General features: G+C 43.2%; 10 protein-coding genes across 10 annotated transcripts; 7 read left to right on the top strand and 3 right to left on the bottom strand.

The window, feature by feature from the left end:
- Positions 1 to 102: 102 nt before the first annotated feature.
- O0I10_007823 (uncharacterized protein) lies at positions 103 to 1,897 on the top strand (the record flags this gene model as incomplete). Its single annotated transcript, XM_058487835.1, has 4 exons — positions 103 to 174; positions 227 to 307; positions 370 to 452; positions 517 to 1,897. The coding sequence occupies 4 exons, from the start codon at positions 103 to 105 to the stop codon at positions 1,895 to 1,897; spliced, it is 1,617 nt and encodes a 538-aa protein (XP_058341413.1).
- A 343-nt stretch (positions 1,898 to 2,240) lies between these two features.
- Positions 2,241 to 3,369, bottom strand: O0I10_007822 (uncharacterized protein; the record flags this gene model as incomplete). The annotated part of the gene is made up of 5 exons (XM_058487834.1): positions 2,241 to 2,371; positions 2,430 to 2,826; positions 2,877 to 2,965; positions 3,026 to 3,265; positions 3,321 to 3,369. The coding sequence occupies 5 exons, from the start codon at positions 3,367 to 3,369 to the stop codon at positions 2,241 to 2,243; spliced, it is 906 nt and encodes a 301-aa protein (XP_058341412.1).
- A 243-nt stretch (positions 3,370 to 3,612) lies between these two features.
- Positions 3,613 to 4,252, top strand: O0I10_007821 (uncharacterized protein; the record flags this gene model as incomplete). The annotated part of the gene is made up of 3 exons (XM_058487833.1): positions 3,613 to 3,651; positions 3,696 to 3,837; positions 3,960 to 4,252. The coding sequence occupies 3 exons, from the start codon at positions 3,613 to 3,615 to the stop codon at positions 4,250 to 4,252; spliced, it is 474 nt and encodes a 157-aa protein (XP_058341411.1).
- A 1,116-nt stretch (positions 4,253 to 5,368) lies between these two features.
- On the bottom strand, positions 5,369 to 6,931 carry O0I10_007820 (uncharacterized protein; the record flags this gene model as incomplete). Its single annotated transcript, XM_058487832.1, has 4 exons — positions 5,369 to 5,562; positions 5,629 to 5,835; positions 5,894 to 6,291; positions 6,351 to 6,931. 4 exons carry the CDS (start codon positions 6,929 to 6,931, stop codon positions 5,369 to 5,371), a joined length of 1,380 nt encoding a protein of 459 aa, XP_058341410.1.
- Positions 6,932 to 7,560: 629 nt separating this feature from the next.
- O0I10_007819 (uncharacterized protein) lies at positions 7,561 to 9,532 on the top strand (the record flags this gene model as incomplete). The annotated part of the gene is made up of 7 exons (XM_058487831.1): positions 7,561 to 7,881; positions 7,942 to 8,625; positions 8,690 to 8,875; positions 8,938 to 8,964; positions 9,020 to 9,083; positions 9,142 to 9,183; positions 9,255 to 9,532. 7 exons carry the CDS (start codon positions 7,561 to 7,563, stop codon positions 9,530 to 9,532), a joined length of 1,602 nt encoding a protein of 533 aa, XP_058341409.1.
- A 367-nt stretch (positions 9,533 to 9,899) lies between these two features.
- Positions 9,900 to 10,534, top strand: O0I10_007818 (uncharacterized protein; the record flags this gene model as incomplete). Its single annotated transcript, XM_058487830.1, has 2 exons — positions 9,900 to 10,436; positions 10,490 to 10,534. The coding sequence occupies 2 exons, from the start codon at positions 9,900 to 9,902 to the stop codon at positions 10,532 to 10,534; spliced, it is 582 nt and encodes a 193-aa protein (XP_058341408.1).
- Positions 10,535 to 10,998: 464 nt separating this feature from the next.
- Positions 10,999 to 11,573, top strand: O0I10_007817 (uncharacterized protein; the record flags this gene model as incomplete). The annotated part of the gene is made up of 4 exons (XM_058487829.1): positions 10,999 to 11,097; positions 11,201 to 11,244; positions 11,307 to 11,415; positions 11,493 to 11,573. The coding sequence occupies 4 exons, from the start codon at positions 10,999 to 11,001 to the stop codon at positions 11,571 to 11,573; spliced, it is 333 nt and encodes a 110-aa protein (XP_058341407.1).
- A 255-nt stretch (positions 11,574 to 11,828) lies between these two features.
- Positions 11,829 to 13,730, top strand: O0I10_007816 (uncharacterized protein; the record flags this gene model as incomplete). Its single annotated transcript, XM_058487828.1, has 1 exon — positions 11,829 to 13,730. One exon carries the CDS (start codon positions 11,829 to 11,831, stop codon positions 13,728 to 13,730), a length of 1,902 nt encoding a protein of 633 aa, XP_058341406.1.
- A 30-nt stretch (positions 13,731 to 13,760) lies between these two features.
- O0I10_007815 (uncharacterized protein) lies at positions 13,761 to 14,583 on the bottom strand (the record flags this gene model as incomplete). The annotated part of the gene is made up of 3 exons (XM_058487827.1): positions 13,761 to 14,022; positions 14,092 to 14,379; positions 14,453 to 14,583. The coding sequence occupies 3 exons, from the start codon at positions 14,581 to 14,583 to the stop codon at positions 13,761 to 13,763; spliced, it is 681 nt and encodes a 226-aa protein (XP_058341405.1).
- A 506-nt stretch (positions 14,584 to 15,089) lies between these two features.
- Positions 15,090 to 15,504, top strand: O0I10_007814 (uncharacterized protein; the record flags this gene model as incomplete). The annotated part of the gene is made up of 2 exons (XM_058487826.1): positions 15,090 to 15,105; positions 15,173 to 15,504. The coding sequence occupies 2 exons, from the start codon at positions 15,090 to 15,092 to the stop codon at positions 15,502 to 15,504; spliced, it is 348 nt and encodes a 115-aa protein (XP_058341404.1).
- Between the last annotated feature and the right edge of the window lie 2,311 nt (positions 15,505 to 17,815).

Genomic DNA, 17,815 nt, shown 5'->3' with positions numbered 1-17,815 from the left:
GATCCTTGAATGGATGTTGATTTGCTGAGACTGCTCCGATGTCAAACGTACCAGCCGCCATCCGAAAATTATTTTTTTCGCTTTTCCTTTGCACCTTTCGTTATGAGTGATTCGAACGCTATCATTGGTATCAACTTTGGCACGTCGTATACGTCCATCGCATACTTGAACAAGGTACGTAATGTAGTTGAAGGCGAGAAAAGGTTATTCATTTTGTCTTTGATAGGAGGGACGTGCTGATTGTTTGGCAAACGAAGAGGGTGATCGTCAGATCCCTTCTGCTCTCGCATTCCATGGTGAAGAAGAGGTATAAAAACAATGGTCTTTGGAGGAAAAGAATACATGTATTAACTTGTTACTTGCTATAAGGTGGTTGGCTCTCAAGCAAAATCTGATATTGCTCGCCACACTGATACGACTGTTGCCAACTTCCGTGCCGAGCTTGGAAAGAGGTAAGTTATGATTGATTGATATCCAAATATTGTAAAACCTAATCCTGTTCTTCTCTCATTATAGCTTCAGCCAAAGCGAGAATCTTCCTGGTTCGGCTGCTCCCGTTATCGAAAAGGATGGTCAACCTGCTTACAATATCACACTTCCTGATTCTACTGTCACCTTTACTGCTTCCGAAGTGTCAACCAAGTTCCTCCGCCATATTCGTGAATCTGCTGAAGCTTTTCTTGGTACCGCTGTCTCTGGTGCAGTCTTAGCTGTTCCTTCTCATTTCGATGATAACCAACGCAAGGCTCTTACCCAAGCCGCTGAAGCTGCTGGCATCAACGTTCTCCAATTGATTCACGAATCTGCAGCAGCTGTCCTTGCTTATGAAGCTGCCAACAAGTCTGAAAAGAAGGATAAGACAGTTGTTGTTTGTGATTTGGGTGGCCATTCTCTTGATGTTACTGCATTGACTGTACGATCGGGTCTCTACTCTGTTCTCGCTTCTGCTCACGACGTTAAGCTTGGTGGATCATCGTTTGACGACTTGCTCATCAACCACTTCTCTGCTGAATTCAAAAAGAAGACCAAAGTCGACATTGCATCCAACCGCAAGGCACTTGCCAAACTCCGTGGTGCCGTTGAGGTGACTAAGAAGATGCTTTCCAGTGCCAACACTGCTCCTTGTTTCGTTGAATCACTCTGTGATGGTCTTGATTTCCATGGCACAATCAACCGTATGCGATTCGAAATTATGGCCAACAAGGTCTTTAGCAAGGTATTAGATGTCGTTCGACAAGTCCTTGATAAGGCTCAATTGGATGCTTCCGAAGTGGATGAAGTTCTCCTTGTTGGTGGTTCCGCACGTATCCCTAAGCTCGCCATCAAGATGCGTGAGATTTTCACATCCGATGAGACCGTTGTCCGTGCTACAGAACTCGAGGCTGATGAAGTTGTCGCTCGTGGTTGTGCCCTTCAGGGTAACTTGTTGGCTGGTTATGATAAGGAGACCATTGATGCATCACAAGAAGCTGTCATTACTGTTGCTCCACACACTTCCAAGGCTATTGGTACGGTGAACGCCAATGGTGATTTCGTTACCATTATTCCCAGTGGTACTTCTCTCCCAGCACGCCGTACCTTTGAAGTTGGTGTCGCCGATGCCCAGCATGCTTACTTGGCTATTCACGAAGCCGAGCGAGTCATTGAAAAGGTGGAGATCCCTGTGGAACCTGTGGAGACTGAGGAAGATGAGGAACCCATTGAAGAGGAACCTGAGATTGTCACCAAGGTCGTCTATAAGCCCGCAACTTGCTTGGCTGAAGCTTGTCTTCCTCTTTCCAAGGGCAAGGATACCAAGGTGGAGGTGCAAATCACTCTTGATAAGGATAGCAAGATGGACCTTGTGATGCGTGAAAAGAATGGTTCTAATATTGTCAAGGTTGCTGGCAAGCAGTAAACGTCAAGATCATCCTCTTTTTCTTTTTTCCACGTCAGCATCAAAAGCTCACAGCATTTTCCATATTCGCCCTCCTTCACATGTATAGATAGTAGACCCCTCATTCCCTTAAGCAAAAAGCAAGGATAAAGCCAACACATGCATGTTAACAATTGCTACGATATACTTTAACACTGCTGTCAGTTGTAATCATAATGTGTTGTGTAGATTTATCACTGACATCATTGACATGCTATCACATCATGTGGATGACCATTTTGTTAACTAATATTAAGAAGCCCTGAACACCAATTGACCATAATCAACTTCGTTTTTATCATTTAACCGTAACAACCGGCATTGTTTATTGATCCTTAATAATTATGCTATCCTTTTTGCCAGCATATTCTGTCCAACTACCATCGTAAACTGCGATATTCTTAGCACCTATTTGTTCAAGTGCAAAATACAAAATCGATGCCGTAATTCCACTACCTATAAGAACAAGGATGTAAATCCATTTGAGCAAGCTTCGATTAAAAAAAAGACTTACCACAGCTTGCAACAATAGGCTTCTCCAAATCAACATTGGCTGATTGAAAAACTTGGCGGAGCTTTTCTTGATCCATCAAAGAACCATCTTCGATCAACTTGTCAAATGGAAGAGAAATGGAACCAGGCATATGGCCAGAGCTCAACCCCGGACGTGGTTCTGGTACTTGTCCAGTGAAGCGTGCTTGTGGTCGAGCATCCAATACTTGAGCGACTTTGCCCTGTTGACGAGCATTTCCCAGAACGGCATCATAATCCCATACAAGGTTTCGATTGATTTCAGGCACTTTGTACGTTGCAGGCTCAAACTTTGGCTCAACAGATTCGGTTGGATAACCATCCTTGATCCATTTGGGTAGCCCTCCATTCAATACTGATACATTTTCATGTCCAAAGGCCTGCATGAAAATGAATAAACCATCGTTGAAGTTATTATCCAAAAGCTTACCTTGAAGGTCCAGTACACACGAGGTGCCGAAAACAGCCCAACGGAATCATATACGACAACATGATCTTGTTCGCTGATACCCAATTTTCCTTATCATGTCGTTTCTTATTAGGTAAATGATGGATGTACAACGTAAACCATCTACTCACCAACTGCAGCAGCAAACGCATCAGGAGCAGGAAGCATATGCGGCAAGTCAACAGTCGTGTCCTTGATCTCGTCAATACCAAAGAATCGAGCACCTGGAATATGCTGTTGAATATATTCTTGATAAGGATCCCTGTTGGTGTTAGGCATATGCCAAGAGCCGTCCAGTAGTTTGACCGCGTCAAGGGACGTTGCAAGCTCTTTGGTCGAAATTAGAGTGCCCAGATTGCGTTTCGCAATGCCTAAGGTTCAGCAGGTTAGATCTACGAAGCTTGAAAGTACTGTTATCACCCTTGCCTGACATTAAGGTTGTAGCTGATCGTCTCACGGATTGTTGTAGCAACATGGAATGGTTGTCGGGTTTACGTTTGGCGTATCTGCTCTCAAATTGCGGTGTCTGACTTTGGTGGAGTCATCCTGCAACCACCCATAAGAATAGAAAAGATCTCGTGTCACCGTAAGTGCCATCTCTACACAATCCTCATCTTCCTCTCAGATACATATTGTAGTAGTGATCCATCCATTATTCCCAACATGGTTTATTTTGCTAGAGGTTACTCTCAACTAGGTTTTTTTTCCTCATACATAAATGGCACTTTATCGAACTTCGCTTACTATCACAACACACGTAAGTATTCTCGCACTCTAAAAGTAATACTACTATACCTTCAGCATCGACTTCCTCTAAGCGATTGCACCGAGCTTTGCTCAAATGTGGAGGTTGAACATGATAAACATCCTAAGCCGGGTTATGTCAAGTTCAATCTCGATATTGAATGTGATCTTCGTGAAGACCCCAGTGATCGCCTTCATGGTATGCTTGTGTTACGGAAAAATGTCATTTGCGAGGGCACTGAGTTACGCCCGAAAGGATAACATAGCTGAAAAGCGATGCATATGGAATACAACGGGCACCCTAAAATTTTTCATGCCCAGTCAGGAACCCATTCTCGCGGCAAACACTTCGTGAATATTACCGCCAAAAGCTATTGCTGTTGGTATCGACTCAAATTCTCGCCAAGCCATCCAACCGAGCGAAGCTTGCCAAGCAACAAGTTGCCCTGCCAACCACAAAAACTGATCCACTCGCACTACTCTTCGACAAGGTTGAAAGGGATCAACTCTCGCTTTCTTACATCTGCCAATATCATGGAACAGCATTCCGCATCGCATTCAGGACTCCCACAATCGATACGTTTGTCAACCTTCGTCACTGCCGTCACACGTGAAGCTGTGGAAGGATGCTATCTCTCTTCTTCGGTCATACGCTCGCCTGAATTTGCAAAACACGTAGCTGCTATTTCAAGTTATTCTCAAAGGCACATCAGCAGTATTCCTTCACATGTTCACCACATGTAAGCTTGATTTTGTCAACCCAGGCAAAATGTTTGGTGTCATTATGGACTTCTCACAAGCGCAAATCAATGGGTTTTTGGCTGCGTACACCATGTATACAGGCCGTAATGATGGGCTCAGTTACCTGAAAGGCTGTTACATGCATTGGATGCAGTCAGTGCAACGTATCAGCAGCAATCATAACATGGTTCCACCTGAACATCACAAGCGCTTTTTACGATACGCTTACATACAAGTTGCGCACAACCACGTCCAACCAGGAATTCAACCTCCAGTTGCTGACGATGATCACAGAGCTCCCTCCAACATGGAAGTGGATAAAATGGTGGCTTCAACCCTCCATCCGAAGCATGATTTTCAATGCTGAATCATCTATGAGACGTGAGCTCCGCGAATGCCGTGCGAGAACGTCCAACGCCATTGAAGCATATCATCGTACGGTATACCGCTTTTTACCCAAGAACGAGTAATCGGCACCAGTCCTTTCGGCATTGCCAATCCTTTTACAAGTAGCCAAGGACGACATCAGACTCTTGAGGCGTTTTTTCAATCGTGGTGAGCTGCCAACGTACTACCGTGTAGTCAAGCAGCCACCATCCAAGCGATTAAAGAAAAACACATACTACGAAAAAAGCGATAGCCGTGCGCCCGACAACAATCAGGCCTTGAACGGCAGCCAGAGGATGCGCAAGTACAACATGTGATCGACGATCTTGGAGATGTAACAGAAGCTATCCCTAAAGATATAGGAACCCACCTTCATCAATAATACAATAAACATGTTTTTCCGACAAAAGTCAATCTACGAAAGGTATTGAACCAATAAGGTTGTTAGGGATACATCATTCCTGATAGGATGATTGCCTTTTATCCCCCAACTACTTGTCGTATCTTTATACATAAGACATTTATTAATAGTGATAGCCGATTACGGAATTCATCGTCGTTCGACTGCCAACAGGGGATATAATATAGTACATTGAAGCGGGTTAAGGTGGTTTTTGGGCATTGCTGCATAGCCAGCTGGTGTGACCTTTACATACTTCTACTTCTGCTTGTGCATTATTCAAAACATCATTAAACTCGCTCTCCGATATATGATTAGCTTCGCATATCCACCGTTTCAAATGCTTGGCATGTCTTCTTCGAAGGTCCTTGACAAGGTACCCTGTTTCTTTCAAATCTACAACACCATCCATAAGCCCACTTTTTTCTTTGTTCTTCCCATCCAATCTAACAAAGCCATTACCTGGTGTACGTGGCCATTCGCCTACTGGAAGATCTACACTCTGGTCATTGATTTGGGTGAACCCTGCTTGAAGCATAAGCGATTTGATTTGTGGCACATCCACCCATTCCACGGATAAAACGGTTCGAGCAGTGGATCGCCATCCTTCGAGTTTGTATATATTTTTGCTGTCACGGGGATCACCGGATGATACGACAACAGGGCGATCTGTAAATGACGTATATCATTGAGTGTCTCTATCAACCACCATTTTCCTCGCACTAACCTTGATCATATAATTCGATCCAACCACCTGGTTTCAATATACGAAAGGCATGTCTTAGGATTTCTCGCCATTGAGAGGTATCTGCACCTAAAAGCCAGATATTTCGCAATAAAATCAAGTCCACAGTGTTGTCTTGGTAATCCGCGAGACCATGATCTTTGGTTCGATTTGCTATTGATAGCTGCCGGTATTCGATTCGAGGACTTGGCGTAGCATTCAGCATCATAGGCGGCTTGTAGTCGATGTCCACCACTCTACATTGAGGATATTCTTGCACCACTCTGTTTTCCCAAGGACCTGCCCCACATGCCCAATGGATAATGAATTCAGGGTGTTCAATAGGTGATTGGAAAGGTTGACGCCACACTCGCTGAAAAAGATAATATCGCCTCTGCTCACTAAAAAGGTTGATGAATAAGAAGCTAAGAGTCACACATACACATCCTCTCTTTCTTACATGTCTGCTTCGCTCATCTCGTCAATTTCCATAGTTTCATGATACTCTTCTAAGAAATCATGCTTTGGCAAAGAGTCATCGCCTATATCAAAAGTGGGTTTCCGGTCATTTTCCAATTGTGCCACCTTTAGAGCATCCGAGAGTATGTCCATAGCTGAACGACTGGGATTACTGACAATGCTATCGTGGGTGGTGGTTGGAGATGGTATACTTGTACTTGCTCCGCTTTCATATCGATCATGGTTATGCGCCCAGCTCTTGACAGATATGGATCGTAAAGAAAGAGATTTGGTAGCACGAGTACGAGACTCGGTCGACAAGGAGGGTGGTGTAGAGTTATTGCGATGAATGCTGGGAACCAAAGAGGATAATGCGCTTGTTGATAAGCTTGTATGCATGGGTTTGTGTTGTTTAGAAGAAGCAAGAGAGCGATGATCATTCTTATGATTTGACGCATCATCGTCATCTGGTATTATTCGGATGCTGATGTCAGCTCCATCGCTCTCCATAGGAGTATCATCACTACTGCTACTGTATGTGACCGCCGTTGGTGGTGATGGCTTCTTCAACGCGTTTCCCATTTCTTTCCGACGACAGAAAAAGTAAGAAAAAAGGTGCCAAAATCCTGAAGCTCATTAAATGCATGAAATGAAACAGAGAGCCATCTCCCCTGTCATTATTGGATGGTGATGAATGATGCTCACTTGGTTGAGGGATTTAATGTAAGATTGATTATGCTGTATAATGTCTCAAGTCAAATTATGAAATTGCTTACTTTGGTCATCCATATCATTAGTATCCATGGAAACCACCAGCACACTAAAAAATAGGCAGGAATAATGGCTACAAGAAAGTGGATGAATGGGACACCCCTCCAAGTCGGACGGCTAATTTATAAAACCAACCCAGCGGATGTCTAGAAAAACGGCTGTCTTGAAGCCTGTTGCTATAGGCGGCTGTTGGATGAATCAATGTAATAAACCAACATGGTCCTCGTATGTTCATGCGTATGGATGACCAGTAAATGCCTAAATAAGAAGGAAGATTCCAATGTACTTTTGATTGTCAACAACAAAGTTTTATTGTTAAGGTTAATGCAACATCTAGATGACGGCGTAGCACTTTTTTCCATGTGCTTATTACATGGCTGAGACACATGAACTAAATCTGGTTGCTGGGTTTAGAGCCAAGCATGTACAGCCTTTCTTCAATGTCTTTTGGACAGTACACCACCATCAGTCGTTTTACAAACAAGCATGGCACCCATCGAGAGCAAGATCGTGTGGAGTGCATGAACAACGCATTGCGAATACTTGCAACAGAGATCTTTCCGGATTGCCAGGTCGGGCATTTACGAGAGAAGCTGCAGAGTTACGACCACCACTATATCGAGAAAGTTACTGAAGAGATGCTTCAAGAGCGAACATGGCCTGAGAGATTGGATTATGCACAGTTCCATCGTTCGGATATGATTAAAAGCGATCGATACAAGCATCAAGCTCTAGAACAGCTTGCAGTAGATTTCCCAAAGGTCAGTCTTTTCCCTTCTACAAAATATCACGTGTTGACGAATCATATGCATTACTTTTAGATTTGCAAATCATCCATTCGTGCTGTAATGGCTGAAAACAATTGGGACTATGTAAAGAGCTACGACCAATTAAGCGACATGGGCGCAGGAGGATTTTGGAGGACGCTTCGTAACTTGATTCGACATTGGAAACCACCACGTATCTCATTATCATCATCATCATCATCATCATCCTCGGACTTGGAAATCGACCTTGATCACGATATCCACATTATCAAGCGGCGTGCTCTCGATGCACAAATGGAGAAGGATCATATTCTGGCTCAGCAAATCAACGCCTCCATGGAATATGATACGCTGTTAGAATGCGGATGCTGCTATGGCGACTATGCTCTTGAACAACTGATTTATTGCAGCCAAGGAGAACATGGGTTTTGCTATGATTGTATCAAACGATTTGTTGCCGAAGGTCTTTTTGGTCAAGGCAATTTGCGCGGAGTGACTCGGATTCCCTGTATTACTGTCGATGGCTGTGATGGTTGTTTGCAAAATGGCATGTTGCAAAGGATACTTCCTACCGATATGTGGATGGCGTATGAACGATCATTACTTGAGCACTTTGAAGGTGATCGACAAATGGTGCGATGCCAAGCATGTGGCTATGCTGAATTAGACGAATCATTACGACCCCTCCATCCCACCACCTTATCTTGGATTGTCATAGCAGTACGCTGGTTGCTTATGGTACACTTTTATCTTCATCTATGATCTCCTTCGCTGTATTCACCACTACTATCTATCTCTTTAGTGCGATATCAGCCATATTTTGGAAACAGCCTATGATCGGATAGCATGCGAACGACGTGGTACCATATTTCGTTGTCGACATCCCGAATGCAGCAAGCTTACCTGCCTCCAGTGCCATCAGATAGTAAGAGGCTTGCACAAATGCTTTGAAAAGGAAAAGGATGGATTGCGTCTTTATGTCGAGCAGGTAAATAGGCGAGTCTAGCTTAAAGTTATGGCTGTTTCAATCTTACACAGCTTTTTGTATAGGCCATGGTAGATGCGGTGAAGAGGACGGTAGGTGGATGATTCAAATTGTATATATGACAAATCATTTACTCGGCTTCATCAGTGTCCTGTATGCAATCTTTCGTTCCAAAAAGCGGATGGATGCAACAAGGTTGTATGTCAATGTGGTAAGTAACATCAGAGTTCATAAAACTTCGTCCACTGATAAGCGCTTGTGTGACTTAGGCTATGCCATGTGTTATGTTTGTCGAAAGGATATTCGTAAAGGTAAGCAAAAATTACGTTTGTGACCTCATGACTTTCAAGAGGTATGGTTGGATTGAATTTTTGTTATCTAGAATCTTACGGTCACTTTTGCGAACATTTCCGTGAAATACCCGGTGAGCCGTGCAGGCATTGCAACAAGTGTGATCTTTACAAAACGGACCCAGAAGATCAAGCCATTAAGAAAGCTGCTGAAAAGGCGCGTCAGGAGTATCTTTCCACGCATCCTGAGCTTACCCTATCACCACAACACTATCGTAACATTGGGCCAGCTTCTATGCGTCACCGGATAGGCAAGTGCATCATGTTGCATTTTCATCATCATCATCATAGCTTACAAGGCACATTATAGATGGCTGGTTGCAAATGTCAGTCTTATGGATTGTAAAGCAAGCTCTTAATATGATAGTATAATGTCCCCCTATTCTCCTTCCATATATCCTCATCCTCTATAATAAATTATTTGCATACCTATCAGTACCCTTTTGTGATGACATGAAGAATTCCTATAGTTAGGCCACTTGCGATTGGCGTATTTGACAAGTTATGCTCTTTATTTGGTAATTCGATGCATATTCGCTCATGGAATTGCGGATCCAAAGTGACGGCACGATGGCGCAATAGCGGACTACAAATGGCGCAATCGAATACATGGACATACAAGAGGCCACTTGGTCCGTGAGAGCGCAATGAATGTCTTTTGTGCTTTAATTTATACCATGTCTTCTTCAGTGTCTCATTCATTGCCACCAAAACTACCTCCTATTACTTCGCTTCCATGGTCTAGTAACCAACAAACCCAATCATCACATCCTCAGCACCCACCACCACCTCATCATTCATTACCACCGACAACAGCATCATACAGCATATCACCCACTCCGCCATCATCATCATCATTGACATCACCTACATCATCTGAAGCGATCCTTGCAGAAAAACGTCGTCGAAATGCAGGTGCATCAAGTCGTTTTCGTGAAAGACGCAAACAGCGTGAGCGAGAACTTCAGGAACGTGTATTATACCTTGAGCAGCGAGTGCAGACCTTGGAAATGGCGCTCCATCAATATGATCCCGATCATCCACAGCTGGCATCCAATAAGGATAAAAGGGGATCAAGTAGTATTATCCAGGCACATCATCATAGTAGCAGCAACGACTTGAGCAATCGAGTCTCGCAGCTTGAGACCCTCATGACGCGGTTTCGGCAAGAAAAGGAGACTGATTCCGAAAAGCTGACATTACTTGAACGCGAGGTAGCTCTAACACTATCGAACCTGATTTCAACTTACTTAATGCATTTTCTTAGAATCGATACCTGAAATCCTTACTTGAATCAAAGAAAAGTGAATAAACAAACATTATACCTGCATCCATTCGCGGAGTTTGCCGCAGTTGAGTTGCAACGGATTATCTTCAATGCGCATGATCTGTCGTGAAACGATTTGTTTTCCTTTTACAAGTATCCAAAATGATAAAGGAACCACTACTATGAGTGTTAAATTTGAACAAATCATGTTGGTTGTATCAAAGTCGTGAATGGTATTTGCCTTGCCGCAATCAACAACCTGAAAAGAGGCACACGCACGCATAATGAGAGAGAATGCGATGAAAAGGGCGTTTCTCATTTCTTACCCCGAAACGGGCGATTTCTTTTTTCTTCCCTTTCTTTCTCACTCTTACTTCTTACTTTGCCAACTTCTTTGTACCCTTGCGTATGCCTTTGCGTCTTTAAGAAGTAAAGCATCCACAAACAAGCGTTTAATGAAGATGCATAAGATAACAATGTACCTGTATCCTTTTGTGTAGACTTGTTCGATGGGTCTAAAGTATCGCACGTATCTTGATGGAACGCTCATTTATGGATGTGCCAAATGCAAAACCCACCTAACTACTGGGGATGCGATCGAGTCCAGGGTGAGTCTATTCGATAGAAATAAGGAGGAGCAATAGCAAAGCAACGACAACAACAAAAAGCCTTGGTTAATAACAGGGCTAATGCATCCTACTATCACTGCAGCAATTTCAAGGTCAACATGGTCAAGCCTACCTCTTTAACTACGTGTATGTACTCTCATCCTTCTAATGACTCAATACCATGTGATACTGATTTACTGGCATAATAGGGTCAATGTTTTACAAGGTGCGACTGAGGATCGAAACATGACGACTGGAATGCACAGTGTCAGGGACATTTCCTGTGAGAAATGCATGACCACTCTAGGATGGACCTATGTATGTTGGTATTATAGTAGTAGCACTAGGTATTCATCTTCACCAATGATATTCAACATCCACGTTTATTATTATAGGTTAAAGCATACAACGAGGAGAATAAGTACAAGGAAGGAAAGTTCATTCTAGAGAAACGACTATTGATTGATGTGAAATGAATCTCGTTCTTTATCTCTCTCTCTCGTATGTAAACAAGATCATGGTGGTTGTAGTTGAATGATTGTTAGAGCCTCGTGTTGCTGTTGTATCCTCCTCCTCCTCTTCTCATTTTCTCCTTTGTGTTCTTCCTCCTCCTTGCTGTTCACTTATTGACACTCCAAGAGTACACCAACAAATCGATTTACATACTTCATTTTCTCTTTTTTTTCTCTCCCTCACTTGGATATATACAACGCACATACCTACATACACCAATGAGTCCTGCAGTACAATCGATAGCTGATCTCATTACAGAAACGAAGCGTACGAGTGGCGAGATTCCACCATCACTTGTTGGAGCATCGACCGTCATTGTTGGCGATTCCATGTATGTCTTTGGAGGAAGATTGGTGTCTTCTCGTCAAATGACCAATCATCTGTACGTCTTGAACCTTTCAACGTTAAAGTGGACACGGCATGCGCCTTCTCCGGACTCGACACCCCCTCCACGAGCGCGTTATTTCCATACAGCCAGTGTATACAAGAATCATATGGTAGTCTTTGGTGGTATGGGCCATGTGGAAAAAGGAGGATCCCAAGATCTATTAGCATTGGATGATGTTTGCTTGCTGAATCTTACCAATATGACCTGGACGTATCCTGAGATTGGCCCGAGTGTTTTCAGTCCGCAACCTCGTTATGCTCATTTGGCAGTGATTGCGCATGACAAGCTGGTCGTCATGGGTGGACAAGATATGACCAATCGTTATATTAAGCAAGTCAACGTACTCGACATGAAGACATTTATTTGGATACAAGGCTGCTCATTGGAAGGCCAATATGGTGCCTACCGATCTATTGCTTGTTCGCCACCACTCTATGACAAATCACTTGGATGGAATGCAACTAGCAGCTATAATATCGACACTACCGATACGACCACAGCAACAACCGATCCACTTGCCGTTTGCGTTTATTCCAACTACAACTTTACCGATGTGATTCGTTCATTACAAACATTTCATTTGTCGGGTCGTACAAACCATGTTGAACCCAAAGATCATTCAGCGGATATGTCTGGCACAGCACTACCACCTGGATTACGCTTTCCTATGGGACATCTTGTTGGTCATCACATGATCCTTACAGGCACCTATCTTACACCAACGCATCGATCTTTTCATATGTGGGCACTCAACTTATCCAATCGTGTATGGATGCGCATTGATACCGGCAACGTTTTATCCACCGGCTCGTGGAATCGTGGTGTGCTAGGAGACAACAGCCAAACTTTGTATGTGCTCGGTCACAGAGATCGTGATCTTCTTGATGATTACAATCGGCGACAAGTCAACTTTGATCATATTGTTGCTGTGGATATGGAGGCATTTGGTATCTATCTACATCCCCCTTCGACGTGTGCACCCATTGCCCAAGAACTTGGCTTGAGCATGTTGAATGAACCAAGTATGGCCGATGTGGATCTTGTGACCTCTGATAAGAAAGCAATTCCTGTCAATTCATCAATTCTTGCGCGACGATGGAAACATTTCGATCGACTCTTGAAGGAAGACCATGGCAACCATACCGGAGAACAACGACATAGGACACTCTTATTTCCAGAAACGTACGCTGTTGGATTGGCTTTTCTTCAGTACATTTATACCGACCACCTCATGACAACGCAACAACATCAACCTCATGTCCTATCACGCTTACTCATTCTTGCCGACATGTACAATATGCCACGCTTGATTAAATTGGCCACCCACGCCCTTCATCAAATTCTCACCATTTCCACTGCAAGTATGGTATATGAGACAGCGGCATTAACGTGTCAAACGGCTTTGCAAATTCGTGCACTTCGCGTCATGGTCAACGCCAAAAAGATGCTTCAGCAACAGCAAATGATGCAACAGGATGGTACCCGTACGTCACTTGAACAACAACCTGAGGATTATACCATGGGCCAAACATGCAGCCAAGAGAACAAAATGACATTGACAGCTCCTTTTACTCTTCGTCATATGGCTACAAGTAAATCCACCACCACCCAGAGTGATCCCTCCCATCACGTGATACCCACTCCCAAAATGTCAAAGTCAGGCACACTTATATCCCATAATGCACATCCCTTTACCCTGGATGAAGATCGTATACGTATGCATGATAGATGAGGAGTATTATTGTCAGTAAAAAAAGCTTAACTAGTCAATTCTTTTGGATTTGCGTTGCTTGGTAGTGGTGGTGGAGGATGAAGAAGATTCTGGTTTTCTTGCACTTGTGACCGATGAAGTATCCTCTGTAGCTTGCTCATCGTTTTGAGCTTGATTGTCACCATCCTTTGGCATGTAAATGGGTAGAATAACCACGACGCCCAATAAGACAAGCATCAAGATCACCATCATCGTTGGGGAAAGACTCGAAGCCCATTTGACCATACGACCCGTGAATCCTACAAGCGTTCCACTAGAAGAATAGGAATGGTTGGTTATTGCTTGATTTTAATCTTTCATCCTTATCCCACGTCCTTCTTACACAGCACTGAATGGTGAAGTCATAGCATTCACAGGCTTAATATCTTGCCATTCCTCCCGTTTAATAAGGCCCACCAAGTCCAAGGTTTTGTCATGGGGCACCACACGCACTTGATGATCTTTGATGTGGACGACCGTGGGTAGGCGTTGAACAAAGAATCTTGCAGCAAGCCCGGGGCTACTTTCAACATCCACCTTGCCAACCTGGACACTGCTGTCAGAGAGTGCATCCTCTACTTCTTCATATTTGGGTGCGAACTTGCGACAGTAACCACACCATTCTGCGTAGCTAGGATACGAAAAGAAGAAAACCTGTTGTGAGCCCAACTTGTTTGTTACAGGAAAAGAACCAAGGTAATTACAATTCAAGTAGCCATTCGCTTTCAGACGTAACAAGTGAATTGACATTGTCGTCAGTAACCTGGACAACTTGGGCGTATCCGAGAGTGGCCAAAAGCAGGCACAAGATGGTAGCAATGTTGAATGCCTTCATGAAAAAGAGAGACACACGCGTCGTCTGAAATAGAGAAAGAGAGAGAGCGGATCATATGATATGGTAGCAAAAAGGATCTGATAGGCTAAAGCTTAGTGCAACACAAAGGAGACGAGTTTATTGATAAAGGAGGAACTTGATACATCCAAACATAGTTTGTGCGCTCAGAATCAAATGATGCAATGGGTCAACGAGAGAGAGAGAGAGAGAGCGAGCGAGAGGGAAAGAAAGATAGGCTACACGAGAATCAGTATTACAGAACACAGACATATTGGCGGGCGCTCGTCAGTTGACGTGAATGTCTTTTCCCGTACTTTAAAGGGATCATTTTTATATACACAAGCGAGATCGCTCAAGGATATGGTACAAATCACTTGACCTCTTGTCATACATCGGCTGACAATTCCAAAGAATACACCAACCGAGAATATAAGAAAGGCGATCTCCTTTTTCACTGTTACGTGTTTCTTTCAATTATATACATACATCATCCACACACACAAATCATGTCCTATTACTCTGGTACATAATCACACTCAAAAAGCTTTCATCAATGATCCAAGCCTTAACATCAAATCATCATCATTAGGGTATAGCATGCCGTACGGCTCTTATGGAGGAGCAGGTTATCATCATCACCATAATCCTTATCTTTACGGCAATTACATGTATCCTGGATCTTCCTACTATTACGGTGGCGGTGGTTACGGTGGCGGAGGCTATTATCCTTATAATTACTATGGTGGACGAGGCTATCGACCTGGTTTCTTTCGTGGATTAATGAACCGCATCCGATATGGCTCGTATTACGGTAATCCTTATTCACCCATGGGATATGATCATGTCCCTCACCGGTACTATCCCGAGATGAATCATGTTAGCTCAGTCAAAGATCTTTGGAGAAGTAACGATATTTACTGAATAACCCCCTTTCACTACATTGTTGGGCCTATTCATTGGAATTTCACGTTTCACCATTATTCCGCCTTGTATCTTTTCCCTCCTTCAAAGCTTGTACATAAAAACAATACCTGTAATTTTATGCTTTTGAATACCAAATGTCGCTGCATACTAATGATAAAAAGACACAATCAATTGTATCGGCAATGGTTGGCATGGGAGATAATAATGATCTTTATTCTCGTTGGTGCATCGGTGAGACCCCATCTTCAATGACGGGAACTTTGTGATACCCGAGACGGACCGGTCCGTGCAATAGGATCAAATGATTTAAGGAAAACCTGGGCCATTGCTCAAAACAGCTTCTGCACCATACCAGAACAGGGCGTTTTGGGGTAATTCACATCATCAAAAGTGATTCATGCTACAGTCATTTGCATTTAGAAATACACAAATTAGGGAGTTGGGATACACTTTAAGAGTCTGCAACCCATATTCATGTAGCTTAACAGAACCTTGATCTACATAGCCAATGAACAGCTGCATGTTGAAAGGACAATTACTATAGTAGTGTGCTTGAATTATGTATAGCAATGATGTGGCCTAGCTCTGGTAGCTGAAGTCGTATAATTGTGAATCCGCTGCGCATTATGCATCGCACATACTTATGTCACCTACAAATTTATCAACCGTTGCTTTTCCATCACTTTGACTTTTTACTCTATGGTGCTTGACCACTTTATCAGTTTGATCCATCATGACAACAATTCTCACGCCCACTCATATATAAACAAGGCTGTTGTCACCAACACTCTCATACGCCCTTTCTTTGTACTTGTATGCACACCATCATCAATGGCTTTTGGTAAGTCTCAAGGATAGTCTTTAGGTAATCCCCAAAATGATGGCACTCATGATGTGTTCATCTATGTATTATGTAGCCCACTCTGTTTCTTTACCACTTGGTGTGCTCATTGCTGCCTAAAGGCAACCTCTCAATCTGATGGGGGAAAATTCGGGACTCCTTTGTATGTGACATAAGTACATGCGGATACTGTGCCAACGTGGTTTCGAAAGAATGCAGCAATTTCCATGGGCAATCCCAAGTTGGAGTTACGCTTGTTCTGTTTCAAAACAAATGGTGACGAAGAGGACTTGGATTTGGGAGAAGTTGGGCGACATATGAAGAGATCCAAATAATTACCACGACAAGACCAAACTTGCCATCACGGCAAAGGCGCAGTTGAATAACTTGATCAAGACGTACCATCTCAACACCGAACAAGCTTGCAAGTTGAACATCCGTACTGTGCAATTACTTGGTTAGTACGCCACAAAAATAATGGTACATCCTTTGTTCTAAGACCTTGATGATCCCATATTAGAAACCCAAGGTGAAATCTGCGTTTTACGCTTGTATGCGAATGGCACGTATATATACGACACAAACTCCAATAGTATACAGCTTCCACTTTCAACAAGAACGATGTATGATGACACAAAAGGGCTGATTGCTGGATTATTACACCTACAGGTAGACAATGGCCTGGCATATTTACCTATTCAGGATGACCAACTCTTGTTTAGAATATACGTGACAGCTTGTGTCATACAATCATGGACGTTCAAAGGGGACTCTCAATGTCTGAAATACGAGCCTCGCCCAAAAATCATCATCAAAGACGACGCATTACACCCATTGAGTTCGCGATGTAATTAGCTTTGACGAATAAAGTTTATTGCATATATAGGATATGATAGTGTTGCAAAATAACATCTTGTAGCATTCTCTCAAGCGTACACCATAAAGGCATCAGTGATAGGTCTAGCTAACTGCCGTTTCATCAAACAGCCACTTGAGTAATGCCCTCGCCAAACAAAGTGGTAAGATGGCTGTAACGTGTGGGTACCGCTATGTTCGCAAGCCAAGATGGTCGCCTTCTAGACCATTCGTCCGCTAAGCTCATGCCCGGAAGCACCCACAGCCATCTTTGAAGGTATTCAGTAATGGTAGCCATGGTTGCAGCTGTTTCGGAGTTATCTAGTTGCACTGAAGGAGTTTTGGAAAAGCGGGTGTCATGTGTTTTGACGGTTGTTGCCGGAGACCCTTAAAAGTATCCATCTTATTAGTACCTCATCCCTTATATACACGCTTCTCCCACACGAACTCTTATACACACAATCACACACACATTCCACGCAAAAAGTGAGTTCCCTTATTAATTATCGAAACGTATAATCATAATGCCTACAATAAAGCGTATCTATGTATAAACGGCAAATGGCTGTATACATGCGTACACAATTCTTATGCAAGCATCGTAAATATCAT

Source organism: Lichtheimia ornata (assembly GCF_029851405.1).
Source record: "Lichtheimia ornata isolate CBS 291.66 chromosome Unknown scaffold00039, whole genome shotgun sequence".
Taxonomy (NCBI): Eukaryota; Fungi; Mucoromycota; class Mucoromycetes; order Mucorales; family Lichtheimiaceae; genus Lichtheimia; species Lichtheimia ornata.
Note: the sequence above shows the minus strand (reverse complement) of the source record. Positions and strands in the feature narration are given on the sequence as shown.